The sequence below is a fragment of the Syngnathoides biaculeatus genome, chromosome 6, assembly GCF_019802595.1.
Source record: "Syngnathoides biaculeatus isolate LvHL_M chromosome 6, ASM1980259v1, whole genome shotgun sequence".
NCBI classification, from domain to species: Eukaryota; Metazoa; Chordata; class Actinopteri; order Syngnathiformes; family Syngnathidae; genus Syngnathoides; species Syngnathoides biaculeatus.
In genome coordinates, this window is record NC_084645.1 from 18,034,644 (window position 1) to 18,049,611 (window position 14,968).

A 14,968-nucleotide genomic window follows, 5' to 3' on the forward strand; every position below is an offset into this window, starting at 1 on the left:
AGCGAATGGTTGAAAGGTCTTTATCTGTAATTTTAGAATGTCAACTCATTTCCATCACCACATACATTATATTCTAGGCTGTTTTTTTTTTTTTTTAAGTCAAGGCAAAGCTTCTTCAAATCCTCTTGTAATTTTCTCCTCCTAAAAATATTTACCTGCATCTCTCTTCACACTTTTTGAATATCCATTCATCTACTTTCCATACCGCATAACCTCACGCGGGACGCGGGCGTGCTGGCGCCTATCCCACCTATCTTTGACCAAGAAGTGAGGTACACAATGAACTGGCTCCCAGTCAATCACAGCACTTTTTGTATGTGGTGTAGAATAACATGTTTTGTGATCAGGTGACACTATAAAAGCACAATTTAATTCATCAGTTAAATTTCCAAAGACATGACAGAAATCAAATTGTGAGTGTATGTACTGTAAATGTTTTGCTTACAATGATCTAAAACAGGTTTTAGACTTTTTGTTACTGCTGGAGCTCAAATGATGCTTAGTAATTGGAACGCCGCTAAACTTAAAGGAAATGATTAATTCAATGTCTTGCAGAACTAACTTTAAATGCTTACACCCCCCAAAAAAAAATTGTAGTTAGAAATTCAACAACTAAAAAAAAACAGACTGCACTATGCAGAAATGTCTCCTCAGCAAAAATCATACATTTTTACACTTGTTGGACTAACATTTAGATTTCCATCTGATGAAAACGTGTGCTAACGGGGTTAAATTAATGTACTGTAATGCAAAATGTGAAAAGATATGTATGACGATATCTCCAGGAGTTTTTCCTCAAAGCCTTTTTATTTCCATCTCTAAATGATTCTGTACAAGCAATCCTAAAAGTATGACTGCTAATGAATTCCCTTTCACCTACTGAATTAATTTACCTTGCTAATTAAACTGTTATCAGGGGGTTAATTAAACACACTGAAAGTAGACAGAACCCTTTTGTGTGTGTGTGTGTTGCCAGATATAAATGCCATAAATGCAACCGATGGGCTGCATCGAGTGTATTTTGTGTGTACAATTGATTTCCTAGCACTCCATTTGGTCTGCTGCTTTGCTGTCTGAGCATTGCAGATAAGTGTGAGTGGCAGAATGATCATACTCAGCAATCAAATGCAAAGCATTTATCATGCCGGGCAAGTCATGAAATAAAATGGAATAAATGTATGCACTAAATTTCCCAGTACTCTATGACCAAAATACAGTATCCTGTGACACCTGCAAATCATTTGTTAAATTGATTATTGCACAGTTTAAAGCCAGTTTTGGAAAGAAAAAAAGAAAAGAAAAATCACATTTTATTGTGGAGAAAGAGGTAATACAGCGTGGGAAAAATATATATTTTGAATTGCTAACAAGCCCACTGCAGGACTTGCATGTTAGGTAACCAAGCTGTAATGATAATGGAATAAGCAATGATAAAATAAAATAAAATAAAATAATAGTAATCTGAAGGACGCGCTGCTCACTGTTCAGTGAAACATTTATAGAACAGCACAAAGATTGGGTTCATGATGCAATTCATGGCGGACACCACAACTGTTTTCAAGGTAAAGCACAAAAGTTAATGTGGAGTAGTCTCCATTTCCATATGGAAGCCAGAGCTCATGGAAATTCATTGGCCCAGTTGAATACTTACAAGACTCGTTGGAATTTTTTGATAATTTATTATATTTGGCCAAATACTGCCATCTGATGGACGAAAAATTAACCAAGAAAAATCAATACATATGTTATACAAGTCTTCAATAATTCAAGACGGTTTTCAGCATATTGTTAATATACGTAGTTGAATTCCATGCAACGTCCCCGATTCCTTACCATGTTATACATACGCAAGTGCAGTGGGAACAGGAAACTACGGTTGTGCAGGGATGTGATAGTTTGAGCCCAAAAGGTACACACACTTCCGAAGTCAAACCTCATTTAAAAATGTTCTCTATAAATTAAAAAAAGAATACTCAAGCAAAAGTTAAATGGAACTGTCTCGTACAATCCTTGGTTGGCTAAGGAAGACCAGTACATCCATAATTTACTCAGAAGGCAGTGACTGATACGCAAGTGATTGTGTATGGTGACTTTCACAGATTTCGAAATAAAAGTGTTTACAGTAGAAGGTGTCAAAGAGGAGAAAACTGATTTCCACAGAAGTGAGAAGCAATGAGATGATTGTGAGAACAGATCAGAATGATAACTATTGAAAGTGCACCTCAAAACATTTCGCAAGAAGATTAAAAACAGAAGCAAAATTACAGAAGATGAAAAGTGTTGCATATTTGGAAAGTATGTTGACATATCCTATGAAGGAAGTTACTTCACATGCCACTAATTCTTATTTGTGGGACATGCCAGGCAGTGGCAAAACGGCAGCTCACTTTCACTGAAAGACTGCTCTGATCTATTCTTGTTCAGAGCACACCACCCGCCCTTTTCAGTGAAACCGGACCGAAGGGATGGAGTAGTTCAGCAACTAGCCATGGAGGAATCACTATATAAAGATGTATTTCCTCACCTTATGGGATTTCTTTATGTTTAACTTCAATTGTTCACTTTGCATAGATGTAATGTCCAATATTACGCTAGCATACCAGGATAGAACATAGTATCATAGTGCGAGGGGTGGATCTTCATATTTGATCCAAAAATGGGCAATAGACCTGCTCCTAACTCCAAACCCATTTTAGAACATTATGTAGTCAACCTGTGTCCTGAGCCAAAGTAACAACATAACAAGAGAAAACACTCACTTTCGAAAGTTTCCCCCATCAAATATTTTTTAAATCATGAAGCTCAACATTCCTTTAAGTCTGTTTCGCACCAATAATTTATCCAACAACAATGTGTCAAAGGCAGAGTTTCTGTTAGCCTCCTTGCAAAAGCAATCAACTCCAGCAATTCCGGGACAGTGTATGTGTGCACACAGACACAAAAACACACACACGCAATCCTAGATAGGTGAGGATGTAGTTTTACTAAATTCTAGTCTTCTGCTATTCTCTCCGTTATATAACAAGAACTTGAGTTGTATGTTGTTGCGCAAAATACCACATGTGTTCACTGAGCATGTGCCCTAGTTTTTTCAAAATTGATTCACTCATACCACTAGCTTCCCGTTTCATTGTATAAACAGGCTGGTAATGGTACAGTAGGCTTACATCTAGATTATTGCACCATACTATATTATACATATACAGTGGTGTCCTCTACTTACAAAATTCATTCCGGAAGTCATTTTGTAACATGAATTTTTCATAAGTAGAAGCGCTTTTTACATGTAAATAGCCTAATCCTTTCCAAGCCCCTCCAACCTCCCCCAAAAAAGCATTCAAAGTACATAATGTAAATAATAATAATAATAATTATGTTCATTTACCTTTGGCGTTGAGTGACTATGCGAAGAGAAGGCTGAGTGACAAGCAAAACGCATCATAAGGAATGGAGGAAGAGGCAAACGTTTGATCTGAGAGAAAAGATACGTACGAATGTACGCACGCATACAATTTAATTCCACTAAAGTTTTTGGGGCCCCATGATGAAGAAAGATGAATAAACTTCTAAAAAACACAACCGAAAAACTCACAAAAAAAGTATTTTACCAATGTAGGTTAGCGTGTGAAAGCACTAGCGTGTGATTCAGTGACAGCTGAATGACCAGTGGAAACGAAAAGGACCATGGGTAAAGATTGATGTCCCTCCTAGCCGATGGGATGCCAGGAAGATGCTATGGTGATACCCATTGGGAGAGCAGCTCTAACATGCCACACAAACCAAGATACAGGATGTGCATCATGGGTAAAGATTGGCATCCCTCCAAGCCAATGGGATGTCAGAAAGATACTACGGCGATACCCAATGGGAGAGCAGCTCTATCGTGCCACTTTCAAACCAAGATACAGGATGTTTACATTCGGTGGCTCCAGCGCCTATTTTTCCTTTTGGTATCCTGAATTTTCTTTTGTAAGTAGAGACAATATTTTTCCGAGGAGGCGTTTTGTAACCTGAATTTTTCTTTACTGGAGACAAGCCGAAAGAAAAAAGAAGAAAAGGAGACGTTTGTGAGTAGTGGTAGCACTCTATATTGAAAAAACACAAAAGAACACCTAAAAAGGAAAAATAAAAGGGAAGAAATGACAAGTAAATTAAGGACTTTTAAATACAGTTTTGAGAATCCCAGCTTTTCCAATGAGTAGGAAGCTTAGTTGCGTGCAAAACTACACATTTTCACTGTACCTGAAACATTCAGGTCCCATGCTGGTTACCTGCAAGTCGGTGCTGCTTGGTGCTCACACGGTTGGTGTTTTGGATCATACAGCAGAGGTGGAGCATTGTAAACATGGTGAGGATCATCACCACACTCTGTAGCAGCAAAGTGAGCTCAAATTGCTTCCCAATCCTGCACAGGTGGAACCAAATCATCAGTCACATGTACTGGTTTGTAAAGATAACTTTTACAGTACAAAAAAAAAAGTTGTTTGCATAAAATGTGCAAACAAAAGGCATTTCATGCAGAATGAAATATTTTGCCATTCAAATTTTAATGTTGGAGAAGCAGCTCTTTTAAATATTTTGAATTGAATCTTCGTAGCGACAGTTATGGTGACTTATTTTCTGGCTTTCAGATTTAACTGCTTCATTTGATACTGTGGAACATCACATCCTGATCTTCTGCTTGGAACAATGGGTGATGAGCATCGGGGCAAAGTATTGGAACAGGACAGGTCGTATCGGGCAAACAGGACGTTCTGTGTCAGCCTTGGGAACTGTTTCCTCCTTAGCTCCCTTCAAATGTGGGTGCACACAAGGCTTAGTCCTAGGTACCTATTTCTTTTCTCTAGCGGTGTGAAAGTCAAGCGTCATCAAGCACTGAGGGTTTCCTAACAATTGTAATGAAAAAGATTCAAAGCATCAAGAGTTCAGTGACAGTGACGTGGTGGACAACGGAAGCCATAGCAACCTCCAAAGAGTCCAACTGAAGCACTGGCACTGTTTACTAATGATAGCAATAAAAGTTCGGGAAAGTCTGTATAGTCATTCATATGTTTTGTTCATTCATACCAAATTATGATCAGGTCGTCATGACAATAAAATCTGCAGGTGGTCTCCCACATACTCTAAAACACATTCCAGATTAACCCAAAGAATACATACAATTTATAGTAAGGGTTAAATGTTGATCCAGGGTTTAGTTAAAGCTTGGAGCTTTATTTAAAAAACTGAACAAAAAGTCCCGAGTCACTGATGGTGTAGTGGTGTACACGCCTGACATTGGTGCAGGCAGTGTGGGATTCCTGCACAGTGATGGTGTTAATATCTGCCCTGTGACTGACTGGTGACCAGTTCAGGGTCTATGTAGTCTACCTTTCACCTGAAGCTACATAGCTGGGATAGGCTCTGGCTCTCCTGTGACCCTTGTGAGGATAAGTGGCTTGGATAATGGAGGGATGGATGAATGAAAAAGTTCCTAACAGAATTAGAGATGCTTCCTACTTTGCGAATGATCATGGTGTTTGAAGTCATAAACACTGTGTGAAGTTTTTGTTTGTTTTTTTTTTTAAAGGAAAACCTTTGAAACCTGTGAATTCTGCCGGACTGTCATTGGCTCAGAATGCGTTGAAACACAAGAAAGAGTATGGCACAAAATCAAAGACGGCGAACAAATGAAAATATTTTGAAGGACTGAAGCGCGAAGCAAAACAGCAATGACATTAAATGTCTTCCGTCTTGGGACATCGGTGTTTTAACATGAGCTCCGACACAGCATTTTAAATCAGTCCGCTTCCGGAAGAGTGACAAAAGCTCCAAAACTTCAGTATCATTTCCCCGTCGCTACTTTTGCCGTATTTCCACTTAGTTACTTATTCGAGAAACATGGAAGTTTCTTTCCACATTTATGCGTTCATGTTCCTCTGAAATATGAAGGGATATTCTCTCATTTTGTTCCTCAACTATCTTGAGGAAATAAAGAGTGACTATCTGTTAAAATTTGCAATGACGACAGACATGAAGGTTTTTCGACTGCACCGCTGTAAGCACCAAGGTAGATCTGGGTTCCTTGGTCACTCTAAACATGCAGACCACCTCAAACCTAGATGTCAAGGTGGATGTTGAAGTGAAATTTGCCAGAGAGCTCAGTAAGCTTGTCTATATTTGCTTTTTTTATCACTTGAAGCAGCTGATCAAAGCCAAGGCTTTTTTTAAGGCGACACTTTCTAACCATAGGCCATACCTTTCTATCCAGCGAGCTAGAGTGCTGCAATGTCGGGGGCAGAATTTATTCCAATCGTTGCTCACAGATGCTACAAAACTCAGCTGCATGTATTTTAACTTGCACACAGAAATGTAAGCACATTTCCACCATTTTACCCTCACTGTACTGGCTCCAAGGGGCTCCCAGGCACCTCTGGATTCATTTTGAATGCTATCACTAAAAAAAACCACTACACATGTTCTTGGCTCACTTTTTCACCCTTATGAGCCCACTCTCCCCATTCATGTCAACAGCTCCCGGCTGTGTCCAAAAAAAACTGATGGGAAGTCCAGAGAGGGAGCCTTTGCTAGTGAAGCTCCAAAACTGCACACAAGACATCCTTCCTGTTTAACAGACCGGTCTGTTCTTTAAAAGTTTTTAAATCACTTCTTAAGATGCACCTTTTCTCGGTGACCTTTGAAACCCAGCGATGTTGACTATTATATATATTATTCCTAGCGATTCTATTGCTCCTCTTTTTACTGACGTTAGTGTATTTTAATTTTATTTATTTACCAAATAAATCCAAGGCTGAAAGTGACAAATTTGTATTTAAAAATCCCGAAAATGAATAAGACAAAGTATTTAAAAAAAAAAAAAGGTTGGGCAAACATCCAAAGAAAATGGATCCCGGTGCATGTTTAACAACACTTCACATTAAGTTCCAAAAAAGCCCCAATCTTCACTGCTGAAGCCCTCAAAATACAGTATAACTAAAATTGCAAAGATGGCACAGCAAATTTGAACTATTCTTTACCCTTACCAGAAGAAGATTCGAAAGATGTTGGCTATGAGCAAGACCAGACACACTCTGGTAGAGAAGCCTTCAGTGTTGCTGCTCCTCTGGATCTCCTGGTACTGGGGCACGTAGGGGAGGGCACCCCCAATCACCATGAGGCAGGACGCCAGCCAAGACAACAGAATCCATGAGCCCTCAGTTTCCTCCTCCTGTAGAATTACCTGAGGATCCATCATACGAGGTGGACATCAGCAGGAACCTGAGAAGAGAAAAAGTGACTAAGAGTAATGTGTGAGGACCATCCACCATCAGGGTTTGAGTGCAGGAACTATGGTAGTGAATGTTTATTATACATAGATTTTTTTTTTATGTGGTATGACAAGCAACACTGTTGTAGTCCAGTCTTGAGGTTGGTGGACAGCAAAACCAGTGCAAAGTGCACACTCTGCCCTTTGGGTCACCTCTCGAAATAGATTTGTGGAAGTGGGCCATTTTTGCAATTATGCTAAGTAACATAAAATACATAAAACACAAAATTCTGAAATTCTTCAGATTTTTGTAGATTTTTATGTTGAGCTAATTATAGATTCTCTTAATCAGAATCATCTTTATTTTGCAAAATGTGTCAAAAAACAAAGATTTTGTCTCCAGTAGTTGTAGCTGCTTCTCAAGAAACCTGCAATATTGGGCCCTTGAGGCACCCCAAGGTTGTGTCCTCTTCCCACTGCTCTTCTCTCTCTTCCAGAAAAAACTGCATCTCAATGCACCTGGCTGCCAAACCTCTGAAGTTTGCAGATGACATCACAGTCATCGGCCTCATGTGTCATGAACAAAGGTTGGCCACTGCCAAGAGGGGCGTGGCTAAGCCTTGCTCATGATATCAACAAAGACAGTGATGAGTATGCGTGTTGACAGGAAGTGGAGAGGCTTGAGCTCTGGTGCGGCCGACACAACCTATAGCTAAATGGCTGTAGAGCTGATCTTGGATTTCAGGAGGCATCCTTCGCTACCCAACTGCTTTTTGTCAACTGTCGAGATTCTTAAGTTCCTGGGAAATGCAGTCTCTCAGGACCTGAAGTGGGAAATCAACATTAGCTCCATCCTCGAAAAGTTCCAGCAGAGGATTTACTTCCTGCAGTTTCTGAGGAAGCATGGCCTGCCATTGGAGCTGTTGAGACAGTCCAACACAGCGGTTATCAAACCAGTACTGTGGAGCTCCATCACTGTCTGATTTACTGCTGCTACAAAAAAGGACAAACTCCAACTGCAACGGACAATCAAAACTGCTGAAAAGATTGTTGGTACCCTCCTACCCACCATCGAGGACTTGCACGCTGCCAGAAATAAGACAAGAACAATGTTAGCTGGGATAGGCTCCAACACTCTCTTGTGAGGGTAAGCGGCTTGAACAATGGACATGGACATGCAAAAATCTCTGGACCCACCACAACTTGGTCACCAGCATTGGCAGCTCCTTCCCTTGAGCAGACACCACCGAACAACACAAACTAAAACCACCAGACATTCCAACAGCTTCTTCCCTCTTGCAATTAACTTCTTTAACAGCTAACTCACAATTATACTTTTATTATTATTGTATTCATGTATTTACTAATTATGTTATTAGTATAATTACAATCTTTGTGAAATTGTCAGGTGAAAAAAATGTACCGTCATTGCTAGATTGATGGCAGCCTTTTGTTGCACTGTGACTGTTCTCACAATGTCTTGATGTCTCATGTGTTCTCTGTCAACTCATCTGTTGTCGTACCGGTACATAGTGCTGGTACTAATAACAAATAACTAGAACAGACATCTGTAAACACCTACGCTCATTCTTTATAGTGGGTGTTGTTCACTGTAATGTTTGTGTAAAAAAATTGAGTGTGTCACATCTAATACTGACATGATAGTACTGACAACTGCAGTGGAGGTGACTATTAGCTGCCTCAGCATGAAGATACATTTCTGCGCACCTCCCTGTCATAATCTGTCACAGCAAGAGTTCACAGTAAATACCACACTTCATGTCTAGCTGTGGAATTTAAAGAGTCCCTAGTACATTAAATAATTTAACATGCCTCCAATCCAGCGCTTCAACAAAACGAGAAATAAATTTAGTCATTCCAAAATAGAGGATTAGCCACCACAGACTATTTTCAAAAGCCTAGAGAATATGAACACAAGTCAAAGCTGGCGATAATATTTTATAACGTACATCTGTTCAATCCAAAACCAGCATTGAGTGGATGATTTATTTGTTTTCCTCCAGCAAAATAAAGGACCAGTGTCAGCTGACATGTCACACTATATGGCTTTAAAGTAACTGCTAGCCTGTACAGGTCAAAGTGTTAGAGAACTAGAAAAAAAAAAAAAAAAAACAGGTTCTCCTGGGATAAGCCTTGACAAGAAAATCAACACAGGGGGGCACACTGCAAGACAGATGTCAGAGAAGTATTAATACACTGCACAAAGCTGAGATCATAGCGCCATTATTCAACACGAATTTTTAAAAGGGTTTAATGGTGTAAAACATTACTCAGAAAGAGTCCTAGAATTCCAGACCAGTCAGCTCTTTAATGCTGCAATGAGAGAGCCACAAGAGCAGATTTACCTTGAATTACTCATGAGCGCCTATAGGAACAGTGCTAGTTTTGTTGCATAAGCAAAACATAACTTAATGGGGTTGGGCACTTGGAGGTGCAGCCCCAGAACTGGAGCTCCAGAAAGAGTATCAATAACTACACAAAAATCCCATTGACAAAATGTGCAAATGTGCTCTAATGTCGGAGAACCGTTTCTAAAACGGGACGCAAAAAAATCTTAATTTGGGAGGTTTACGTATACGCAATAATTCTTCCTGGCTGAGAGAACATTGCATGACCAAAGTTGCACCCTTACCTGTTCCCTTCATCCACTTTTGTACACTTTGACCAAACATCAACCGGCCCACTGGAACAGTAGCTGCGTCACAGCCAAAGTGGGAGCTTCTTGACATTTCTTTGACTTTTCAATGTAAACTCTACACTCCCCCCGAGGAGATCGCAGCGGAGACGCGCACACATGCGCGCGTCTTTCCTGAATGCCGAATCTTGGAGTCTTAAATTAGGTTCCAGTTCGTACGCCGAACATTCCGGCAGAGTACAAAACACGGATGCTAGTCTTCCTCATATCTTATCAGCAGATCCAGTGAGCTTCCTGAGGCTTTGAAGGCAAAAGAAACTACACGCTACCCCCCACTCCCCGTACCCCACCCCACCCCACCCCCAGAAAACACAAAGTCCCACATTCCATTGATGGCGCTCCAAACTCTCGCGCGAGTTCCTTCTCGCTTCTTTCAGCGGAACAGCTGACTGCGCAGTTGGTTGTGCCAGCGGATTCCTAGCTAGTAATCGAACAGGATAAACGTCGTTTTGTGTGAACTACATTAGGGTTTGCGGGGTTTTGGATATTTATTCAGGGCAGATAATGGCTGATACGGATCCTAAATCAGTGCAGGACTTCACAAATGTGGTAAGTCGTAAAACCTTGAGAGGAAGCAAACTCGGCTCATCAGATTTAGCTAGTAGCGGCTAACGAAGCTAACCGAGTGGGAGGCGCAGCTGGCTAGCCAAAGTATTCGACACTCACTGTTCAATTCTTAATCTTGTTTCAAAGTATATGACTTGGATTCTTAACATCTACGTTTATTTAGCGCCCGTAACGCGGTAGGATTTAGTGCTATTCAGTGTTTGGTCTTCGAACTACATTACATCCATCTCCATCTGCAGCGTTAGTTAACTAGATTGTTTTAATAGCCATTCTCGTAACTATACCCTCGTTAATTTAGAATTCAGAAAAAAAGTTCTGTTCGTAATGTCAGAGTTGGTCCGAATATTCTCAGGGCGACGATTAAAAGAGATGTTAATTGATCATCCAAAAACGTTCAAGTATTTTTTTCTGGTGTCGTTGTTCCACGCTTTTTCTAACCGTATCAATTGTTTTCTAATCAAATTTGTTTTCATTACTGTTTTAATGTACATTCCCGTGTTTTTGTAGGGAGTGGCGCGTTGTAATAAGCACACGATGTATCCAGTGTTGGTTTATTTAATTTGTGAAACAAGGCATCAAACAAGTCTCCGACCCTTGCTTTTATTAAATAAAGCACAATTTTAATATGTGGAATTGCTCAAAATCCTGTTTACTTAAATCACTGCTGGTTGTTTTCCAGGTCCAAACCTTGCTGCAACAAATGCAAGACAAGTTCCAGACTATGTCAGACCAGATTATCGGAAGGAATATCCAACCAATTTGAATTGTAGTTTGCTAATGTGTTTTATGGATAGTGTCAAGCTAGTGATTATCATTAGTTATGCTTGTACTATTATGATCGGACTTGTTAACATCCATACATTACCATCAAATTTGTAGACTTGAATGCAGAGTATGAGTAAGCCAGTCATGCGCTCCTAAGAGTCACAAATTCAGTTTCCCTTAATGCTTCTCTACTTGATGAGATGAGCACGAGGATTGATGACTTGGAGAAGAACATTGCAGACCTGATGACCCAAGCAGGCGTAGAAGAAAATGGGGGAACGCCTGAAAAGCCGAAAGAAGGTCAAGGCTCTTCATGAAGGCAAGACATTTTGTCCGTTCTGCCGAGCTGCATCTGATCCTCCAGGCATTGGGGTGGGGGACTATTTGCAAATGTCAATATATAAAGCTGATATAATCACATTGTGAGTCAAGAGATTTTTTTTTTTTAAACAGGTGTATCTAACAACCAATGGTGTAATTAATGTATTCTTCTAAGTAAACACTTGTGTTCCCCTTACAGGTCCAGAGACACAACAGCCTGATCCTATGTACTGGAGCAGCAAAATTCCTATCCTGAAAATGACATTGACTTGTGTGATATCTATTTTTTTTTTTTTTAAACCGACTGTTGTGACAAGTGGTTGTATTGATGTAAAGACAAGTGGAATGTTGTTTGTAAGATAGAAAAGTGTGTTTTTCCTGTTAGAACTTTAGTAGTGCAAGAATACAAATGGGTTTTATGCACATATAGGGATATTGTCCAATGTTGTTTATAGATTCTTGTGAAATGAAATGCCGGCTGATTGAGACATTGTTGCCCAGGCCTGTCATGACAATACTGCCACCAGAAAGTATACACACCCTTTTTTCAGCATATTTTGCAGTGTTTTTTTTTTTTGAAAATCGGGTAGAGTAGTTTTCCATCCTTCAATTTTCTTAGCCGCTTATCCTCACAAAGGCTGCGGGGAGTGCTGGAGCTTATCCCAGCTTTGAGTAGTTTTACAAACAACAAAAAGTATCCCATAATGACAAGGTAAAGGTAGTTTAAGACAGTTGTGCAAATGTATTGGAAAATGTAAATGGTCAAACATAGCTGCATAAGTATATACACCGTTGGTTTGATATTATGTTGAAGCACGTTTGGCACCTTTCTACTTTGGTTTCATCAGACCAGAGAATTTTATACTTGCACGTCTGAAAATATTTAAGGCTTCCATCTGGCCACTCTATCATAAAGACCTTTCAAGATTCTTCTATCTCTGCAAGGGAACATTGGAGCTCTGCCTTAGCGATCATATGGTTCTTGTTCACCTCTCTGACCAAGGTGCTTTTTCTCCAGCTACTCAGCTTAGTCGGAAGGCCAGATCTAGGAAGAGTCCCAGTGGTTCTAACTTCTTCCATTTCTGAATAATCGGGACCTTCAGTGCTGCTGAAAATCCTTTTGTATCCTTCCTCAGATTTTCGCCTTGACACAGTCTGGTCTGAGGTCTGCAGACAAGCTGCATTCCTATGTTTCTGCTTTGATATGCGCTGCCAAATACGAAACCTTTAAATAGACAAGTGTGTGCCATTCCAAATTCTGTTACATCAACGAAATATATAACGGCTGGACTCTATTGAACTTTTAGAAGCATTCAGGATAGTCAGATGCACCCGGGCATAAAGATGTGATTACATATGTACCTATTATGTTTGAATGTTTACATCTTTTATACATTTACAGAAATGTCTGAAAATGTTTACTTTGTCATTATGGGCAATTTTATGTCGGTGTGAATACTTTCTGGTGGCACTGTATGTGACTTTGCAGGCTAATAAGATTAACACCTGACCTGCATTTTTGAAACTGTTCATGTACCGTGAGATGCATTCCTCTTAGATTTTCTATAAAATATATTTGGTGCTAGGTGCTGATCAGGAGGTGATTTTGTAAAGTATTTTACAATGCGATTAACTGCATGGTACATGTTTTCTGTACAGTAGAGTCAATCCAAATAAACGGTGTTTAACAGACAATTGGGATTTCGATGCATAGGAACTTTTATTCAAATACAAACAAAATACAACAGTAATCTAATTAATAATGTGCTAAACACAGCAAACCAGTTGGAAAAAGAATACCTTGTCAAAACAGTGCTTGTAAAATAAAAGCACAAGAATGTTACAATTTGAACAGTTTACATAATGTAATTACACAGGTCCATTGATTGCGCTATAGCAATCACAATTGTCCAAGTGAAAAGTTAGAACTCAAAGTCCATTTCGGTCATGTCAATAGCCCAGGCAAACTTGTCCCTCTGGGTCTTATTGTAGATTTTTTCAATGGGTACCTCCATTTTTTTACACCTGAAATGAGTAAATAGTTAAGATTATATTCTGCAACATAGATAATTTAACCTGTGTGTGTATATATTTCATTTCTTCAAACTGTTTATAGAGATTGTGATATCCAACAACTAGATCATAAGTATAAATGAATCATTCTGTCTAACCTGCAGCTGGTAAAATATTTAAAAACAAATGCTTAATTTTGGGTCTCGCAGGGACTGTATGTCCGCTATAAGATGTTTCAACAGGTGATATACTGTAGACTAATAGTTCCCCAAATGTTTTGCTTTGCTCCCCTTATTGGAGTGACATTTTCAGCCTCCCCCTACACCCATATATAGTATTCCTTCGGAATCAGGAAAAACATGAAACAGCTGTTCATGGTCGCGCCCCCCCATAACAGTGTGCCACCACCTTCCTTGAAAACCACTGCAGAGCAGCCGGCACGGTGTCGCAGATGGAAAACGTTGGCCTAACAGTTATGAAGACCCAGGTTCAATCCCGGCCCCACTTCCCACATCCCAACAACATGCATTCATTGAAGACCCTAAATTGCATCTAGGCCAGCCAGATTGTTAGTGCGACTGTTGTCTGTCTCTATGTGCCCTGCGATTGGCTGGGAACCAATTCAGGGATTACCCCACCTCCAGCCTGATGACAGCTGGGATTGGCTCCAGCTCTCCCGTGACCCTCGTGAGGATAAGCGTCTCAGAAAATGGATGGATGACATAGCCAAACATGAAGCAGCCACATAAGTGTATAACAAACTAGTAGCTCTTTGCATTAATTAATACCCAAGAAGTAGCTTAGTTTCAAAAAATATATCACTCATGTCATATTCCTTAAATATTGTTTTTAATCATAATTAACAATACCAAGCCATAATCGGCTAATAAACAGTAATCAGCAAAGAAAAATAATTACAAGAAACGAACGCAAATACACTGATCAAACAAGGGGCTAGTTGATAGAATAATAAATTCTAAAAATATATGAGTGACAGCCCTAATATATTTTTTGTGACATAGATCCCAAAATAATAATCTCATTTTAAATATTCATTTTAAACACTCAACCAAAAAGTTGAGTGTTTGCCTCATGAACTTACCAAGCCACAGTGATTCGTGGATCAAGATAGTTGAGCTTGGAGGTACCGAGTGCAATCTGCTTGTTTTCCTCTCTGTCAGTGGCCTGGACTTCCAGCTTCAGGATACCCTCCTCACAACGTTTCACAGCTGCTTCCTTCTTCTCCACCAGTCTGAGTTATTATAGATCAGATGTCATCCACAAAAATACCGAGAGCAACAATCAGGATCATGATAGTTTTGTTAATGCGACATAGAACT

At 39.7% G+C, this 14,968-nt stretch overlaps 3 protein-coding genes across 8 annotated transcripts in view; 1 reads left to right on the forward strand and 2 right to left on the reverse strand.

Moving 5' to 3' along the window:
- si:dkey-246g23.2 (solute carrier family 66 member 2) overlaps positions 1-10,256 on the reverse strand; it is a 40,073-nt gene extending 29,817 nt beyond the window's left edge. The window contains exons 1-3 of the mRNA XM_061821516.1: positions 9,900-10,256; positions 7,023-7,257; positions 4,272-4,405 (exon numbers count right to left, since the gene is read on the reverse strand). Of these exons, the coding sequence (XP_061677500.1) occupies positions 4,272-4,405; positions 7,023-7,234 (346 nt within the window). The 5' untranslated portion in view covers positions 7,235-7,257; positions 9,900-10,256. The remainder of the gene's footprint in view (positions 1-4,271; positions 4,406-7,022; positions 7,258-9,899) is intronic.
- A 61-nt stretch (positions 10,257-10,317) lies between these two features.
- On the forward strand, positions 10,318-13,228 carry hsbp1b (heat shock factor binding protein 1b). Its single transcript, XM_061821517.1, has 4 exons — positions 10,318-10,511; positions 11,209-11,275; positions 11,487-11,613; positions 11,815-13,228. Exons 1-3 carry the CDS (start codon positions 10,467-10,469, stop codon positions 11,609-11,611), a joined length of 237 nt encoding a protein of 78 aa, XP_061677501.1. The 5' UTR covers positions 10,318-10,466; the 3' UTR covers positions 11,612-11,613; positions 11,815-13,228.
- Positions 13,229-13,392: 164 nt separating this feature from the next.
- zgc:173742 (DNA topoisomerase I, mitochondrial) overlaps positions 13,393-14,968 on the reverse strand; it is a 47,936-nt gene continuing 46,360 nt past the window's right edge. For all 6 annotated transcript variants that reach the window (XM_061821506.1, XM_061821507.1, XM_061821505.1 and 3 more), the window contains 2 exons: positions 14,731-14,880; positions 13,393-13,640 (listed from right to left, as the gene is read on the reverse strand). In XM_061821506.1, the coding sequence (XP_061677490.1) occupies positions 13,538-13,640; positions 14,731-14,880 (253 nt within the window). In that variant the 3' untranslated portion in view covers positions 13,393-13,537. The remainder of the gene's footprint in view (positions 13,641-14,730; positions 14,881-14,968) is intronic.

What these genes read in the sequence shown, in the direction of transcription:
- hsbp1b (XM_061821517.1), top strand. Translation starts at nt 10,467, where the DNA reads ATGGCTGATACGGATCCTAAATCAGTGCAGGACTTCACAAATGTG. An exon ending in TGCAGGACTTCACAAATGTG is followed by an intron (nt 10,512 to 11,208) that starts GTAAGTCGTAAA and finishes GTTGTTTTCCAG; the next exon opens with GTCCAAACCTTGCTGCAACA. An exon ending in AGACCAGATTATCGGAAGGA is followed by an intron (nt 11,276 to 11,486) that starts ATATCCAACCAA and finishes ATGCTTCTCTAC; the next exon opens with TTGATGAGATGAGCACGAGG.